Here is a 6,092-nt window from a genome sequence, read left to right as displayed (position 1 = left end):
GCTAATCATTCGGAAGGTTCTATATTTGCATAACCGAACATTGATTTTACTGTGCGCGATGAAGATTCACAAACCTAAATTTTATGTTTCGAGTTGAAACTAGTTTTGGGTTTATCCAAAATTCAACATCCGCAGTTCATTAGAATGAGCAAATGCTTTATTCTCCAATCATCTCCGGCAACCGTGGCAAAAGCCGATCACTAACTTCCTTGCCACGGTACAGTGCGGTTCTAGTGTCTGTCTTTTCTTAAGTTACGCTCCAGTTTTTGTGTGAAATTTATGTGGTTTGCTGTGTAATTATGTGTTGTTCATTGAAACGGGTTCTCTTATTATTTGGATTTCTGTATTTCATGTCGCGTGCATGTGGACAAGAAGAGAATTATTTAACGTGCGGTAGACGTAAGATGCAGTCAGTTTTCCTTATCCACAATGGTGTGGACGCCAAGGCCGGTCACTGGCCGTGGCATGCAGCAATCTTTCATGGAAATGGCCGGCAAGAAGAATATCAATGCGGTGGATCAATCCTGGATCAGAATACCATTCTCACAGGTATGACGTAATGTAACGAACTCTACTTGATAATTGATATTGTGTATTTTTGTACAAGCATCCCATTGCGTGTATACACATAAAAGTGTGATCTCTGCCGCTCGCGTGTCAGTACACGTGGGACAAATTCATCTGAAGGAGACAAGCGAATACACGCAGACACACGGTGTCCAGGATATAATACTTCATCCAGAGTTTAACAGTAACAGCTTCAACAATGATATTGCCCTGCTCAAGCTGAGCACCAACATCACAATGACTAAGTACGTCCAACCAGTCTGTCTGTGGACCATGGACAGCAACCAAGAGATGATCGTGGGTAAAAACGGAACGATAGTTGGATTCGGTTTGAACGAGCATGATGTTGTGTCGGATCAGCTCAAACAAGCCTTGGTGGGTGTGGTGGATGCATTGACGTGCATTAAAAGTGATCGTGCTGCATTTGGACCAGTGCTGACGTCGGAAATGTTCTGTGGGAAAGGACGGACCGGTGTGGGAGCATGCAATGGAGATAGCGGTGGTGGCATGTTCTTCGAAGTCGGTGGCAAATGGTTCGTGCGAGGCTTGGTATCGTTCACTTCCCTGCGTGGAAATACCGGTCTATGTGATCCGCTTAAGTATACTGCCTATACCGATGTGGCCAAGTACCTAGAATGGATTAAACAGTACATTGATCATCGAGTGCTATCCTACGAAAGCGATGTGCTGGACATAGATTACGAGGCAAAGCTACGGCTGTTCAACTTTAAAACTTGTGGCGTAAAACAAATGATTGTTGACACTGACGGTGTATCAAGATCGTCGATACCCTGGATTGGGTTTGTCAGGTCACCAAATGAAAATAAATCTAGATGCGTTGTTACTCTCATAAGTGAATGGTATGCGGTAGGACCAGCTCATTGTTTCCAGAGAGACAGTTCTGAGTAAGTTTTTTGTATGATTACGAATGGACACGTTATTGACCATTTTTTGTTTTTTTTTTTCATCTAAAGTGCATACGTTTTGCTAGGCTTCCTTGTTGATCAGAAATCGCAATGCTTACGATCTTATGAATCTACAGTATGCACTCATCCTGCACAAGAGCGAAACATTCAAAAAATAATTATGCATCCAAAGTTTGGCCCGAACAATTCGGCAGACAACATTGCACTGATAGAGCTGCAGCGCCCAGCAGACACCAGCCAGCCGCACGTGAAGCCTATCTGCCTGTCGGTAACGCCCGAGCTTAGAACGAAAGCAATGACAAACTTACACGTAGCAACGGTTTCAAAGGAAAATAATTCCTACAAAAATACTCCTGTCCGCTATCTAGAGCCCGCCGAGTGTATGAAAGAGTACACCGAAAAGAACATTACGTTGAACCTGGGAGGTAAACGACTCTGTGCAGAAATAGCAAACAAGGACAAACAAAACTGCCAGACACTAATAGCGGGATCGCCGCTCCAAGAGATGAGAATATATCATGGTCAGGAACAATATTTTCTGCGTGGATTCGAGCTTCTTGGGCAAGCATGTGGTGCATTTGCGACGCCAATTTACAACAATATTGAAACATATATCGATTGGATACTGTACAACATGAGATACAGTAGTCTGGAAGTAGCGGATGATAATTCAACTGTTAACACAACTCAACAAACACTCGAGACGGAGTGGAGCATGTTGCAGCGGCAGCCTGGAAAAGAAAATTTGCATCTTTTCGATATGGATACCTGTGGCTTACCCAGCACGCAAGATCAGTCTTTAGAAGAGTTTAGCATGCCATGGGTTGGGCTCTTTGGAGCGGTACAAAATGTTACAGACAAGGTGTCTTCAATAAAGAGTTTAGCTGTTCTTATTAGTGAATGGTATGCATTGATCCCGAATCGTACTATAAATAACGATGTAACTTGGTGAGTTCCTTTGTTGCGCAGTTTGAGTGTTCCACATTCAATGATGATTCTGTTTATCGTTGCAGGCGATTTTTACTCCTGGGTCGGTATAATCCAGATAATAATACCAACTGCTACAATGGCACATGCGAAGTAACACACCAGCTGGTAGAAATCAAAAACGTTATCCTTCCTCCGGCCAACCAGCAGATGTTTGCACTGATAGAGCTGCTCGAGCCCGCTAATCTAAAGATTCCCTACATCAGACCAATTTGTTTGCCCTTCATGGACCAGCTGCACCAGTACAAACCCACCGAAGTGATAATTTCCTCTACCCGCGAAAATTCGTTTGCCATCGAAAGCAAAAAGTTAAAAATGATCGACGTCTTGAATTGTCAGCAAAATTTACTACTCGAAGGTCACTTTGTCACTTTCACCGAGAACTTTCCATGTGCAATCGAGGCGGAAAACTTTAGACAAATACCGTTATCCTCTCACCTGGGCAGTCCGTTACAGTCAGCGGTGTGGTACGGAGGGCGCAAGCGCTACTTTCTGTACGGGATTGATGGTAACCAGCCGTATATTTTCAAAGACTTGATCCATGGACCATACATGTTTGGAACGATTGAAAGGGGAGATCTTGACTGGATTGTGGAGAGTATGCGGGAAAACGAGCGACAAACTTCATCCATCAGCACAACGAAGAATGAACGCATTATTTTGAGGCCAGTGCAGCATGCTTCCAAGGGGGCTTTGTTTAATTTTGGCACCTGTGGGGAATCATCCAGCAGCTTTCCAATGCCATGGATGGGACTTGTCTCATCTAACAATGTAACCAAAAGTTTCGCAATACTAATAAGCGACCGTTTCGCTGTTGGTCCAGCTCATTATGTGGATGATGTTAGTGCAGAGTAAGTATGGCTGCGTGATTCGTCTAGATATGATGTGATCGAACTTAACAAAATAAAATTTTAATTTCAGATACGAAATGACGCTTGGATACCCTAACTTTGAAGCTCTTTGGAAAGAGTGTTCTACGCTTAATGATTTTGCATTATGCTCACTTCCTCCGCAGAAAAGACGAGTTCAGAAGTTTTTCGTTCATCCGATGTACAATAGAACTACCCATGCTAACGACATTGCTCTGATTCAGCTTGCAACTCCTGTGGTTACATCATTACCGAATGTAAAGCCCATCTGTTTGCCGTTCATCGATACGGTTCGAAGTTATTATACATCAAGCTTGGTTATGGATGTTATAGGCACCTCGTTTGATGACATCAAAACGCTGGACGTGAAGGACAGATACATCAACCCGCTCGAATGTCGTGAACGGTGGGAAGGCTTGAAGGTGAAATTTACTATCGATAGCATGAAACATTGCGTGATTCCAAAACGAATGGAGGAAGATCAATTGTTTGATGTACAGCCCGGTTTCTCGCTTCACTCACTGCAGACGCATGAATCGAGTGAAAAACACTTTCTGCGTGGATTTGTTATAATTAACCCGGGGGCTTCTGGTACTTATTATCCTGTAGTTTATACAAATACTGATGCTAATTTGGATTGGATTTTGGAAACAATGGAGCAGCCAGCAAGCTTACCGTTTGATTTGCGAAAGGAACTAACTTTTAGTGATAAATAAAAAACGAAGTTCATCGTTTTCTGCTAGGAAAACGAACAATTAAAACGGGATTTAATTCGTTGCTAACGATCTATTGTGGTAGAGACTAATGAAAAGCTTATCCCTTTCAGCTTTGAAATTTGTTCTTTTAAATTAACACGTTATATACTTCATCCCAACTGGAACCAACATTCCAAACCTGTCCGATTTGTATAGACTACAGATTATTTTGTAAAGTCCCATGGATTTGAATGCTATCTGATAATTGTATAGAGACACTCTGTAACTGCACAAACATTGTTGCAGGAATTGCGATTTGTAGCGCTATAACAGTTGCCTGTAACAGTCTGTAATAATGCAATGAATAATAAAATCGAGCTCAACAGAAAAGACTCCAAGGAGTATTGCAATTTGATCATCGAACGAAATCGACTATTTTTCTTTATTCTTTCTCAAACTGTGGGATTGTATTCCAGTTATTCCTCATATCAACACACAGTACAACCCATTTCAAACGCATACATGATGCACAGTTTTTTTACTTAGCAGTTGTTTTGTTAATGTATAGTACATCTTTTGTTTTAAAGAACCACCAAACTTGTACTGACCAAACTAGCGGTGCAACCCAGTTCACTCATGACCGATGAATCAACCGTACCGGTGAACTCATCCGTCGAAAAACATTCGTCGCTCATGAGTGGACAGTGTTGTGCCAGTTGGTTGGGCTGTACAAAACCTAGACGGTTTTCAAATTTTTGAACTAGAGGGCTATGAAATGAGTGAAAATGAGCGTCGCGGCGAACGTTCCCGTGAACGAACTAGTTCACCGGTACGGCTGAACGTTTTACGACGAGCGAGTTCACCGGTACGGCTGATTATTTTCAATCATAGCAAACTTTGCTGCAGTGTAAAACCAGCTCGACTGACACCTTCCGCTTTGCTCTTAAGTTGACTATCAATAAATGAACATTACTATCAGAACTTGCGCTGTGTTACAGTCCGAAGTATCCGGACATACCATAGATGAATCTATTCCAGTACCAAAGACTACGGATGTTGTGTGATTATGGAGATGAGAAGGGATATACAGTGAACCCTTTCTTATTTGAGAGGCGATGGGACTGTCGAATAAGAGGGGTTATCAAATTACAGAGGTGAAAAGTGAATGAAAGGTCCATCCAAACAAGAAAGAGACAGAACATTTAGTATGCAGCCTTAAGGCCGGGCTACATTGATCGTACTCGCAAGCGTAATTTTGATTTTCACTAGCGCATCTGGCGGCGACTGGTGGAAGCTATTTTTGGTCATCCAGGGAATGGTCATGCCGGATCTCAAAATTAAGTAGTTTTTCCATCGTTTTTTGCCATGAAAATGGATGCAATGCATGCAAGACATGTGCGTCTACCTTTTACAAAACTTTTCTCGTCCAAATTAAGTTCAAAACATGGAAAAAATACATATTTTCTGAAGCGGCTCCAAATTGTTTGGAAAAATGCTTTGGTCAGCCGCCGCCAGGTGCGCTAATGAAAATCAAAATTACACCAGAGAGTACGATCAATGTAGCCCGGCCTTTAACTGTTGCTATAGGAAACTGCGAACAGAATCGCCAATTTGAGCACACATCTTTCAATAACCATGGCAACACCATACACAAATAAGAGGGATAACGGTTTCAGAGGTTTTCCAAATTAAAGGAACAAAAATGTACTGGAAATCAAGGGACTGTGCAAAATGTTCAAATAAGAGAGGTTTTTCATATTGGAGAGGTGTCAAATAAGAGAGGGTTCACTGTAGCTGTAAAGAATTTGGATAGATACACTTGAACCGATTTCAACAAATTCAGGTTTATGAAAAACATTCAGGTAAGAGGCTTGTTAAATAAAAAGCATATTTAAAACTTCGATAGCCAATATTGCAGTATCTGAATATTACCTTAAACCAATTTAGCGGGATTCATTCCTGACACATGTTTCGTCACATGAACGAAATCTACAAAAATATGTTTAACCGCTAGCAGCACGATAGTTTTAATTACCTTGCCGTAAACT

General features: G+C 41.7%; 1 protein-coding gene across 1 annotated transcript; it reads left to right on the top strand.

Annotated features, from left to right (window-relative positions):
* The first annotated feature begins 429 nt into the window (after positions 1-429).
* LOC120905188 lies at positions 430-4,429 on the top strand. The gene is made up of 5 exons (XM_040316051.1): positions 430-549; positions 592-1,472; positions 1,542-2,441; positions 2,507-3,331; positions 3,402-4,429. The coding sequence occupies exons 1-5, from the start codon at positions 430-432 to the stop codon at positions 4,063-4,065; spliced, it is 3,390 nt and encodes a 1,129-aa protein (XP_040171985.1). The 3' UTR covers positions 4,066-4,429.
* The last annotated feature ends 1,663 nt before the right edge of the window (positions 4,430-6,092 follow it).

This window comes from Anopheles arabiensis, chromosome 3 (genome assembly GCF_016920715.1).
Source record: "Anopheles arabiensis isolate DONGOLA chromosome 3, AaraD3, whole genome shotgun sequence".
Lineage (NCBI taxonomy): Eukaryota > Metazoa > Arthropoda > Insecta > Diptera > Culicidae > Anopheles > Anopheles arabiensis.
The sequence above is the reverse complement of the archived record's forward strand: the minus strand, read 5'-3'. Positions and strand labels throughout refer to the sequence as shown.

Bases quoted from the DNA above. Each gene is read 5' to 3' on its own strand.
- LOC120905188 (XM_040316051.1), top strand. From the start codon at position 430: ATGGTGTGGACGCCAAGGCCGGTCACTGGCCGTGGCATGCAGCAATCT. The intron at 550-591 runs GTATGACGTAAT...TAATTGATATTG, and splicing joins TCAGAATACCATTCTCACAG to TGTATTTTTGTACAAGCATC. The intron at 2,442-2,506 runs GTGAGTTCCTTT...TTATCGTTGCAG, and splicing joins ATAAATAACGATGTAACTTG to GCGATTTTTACTCCTGGGTC.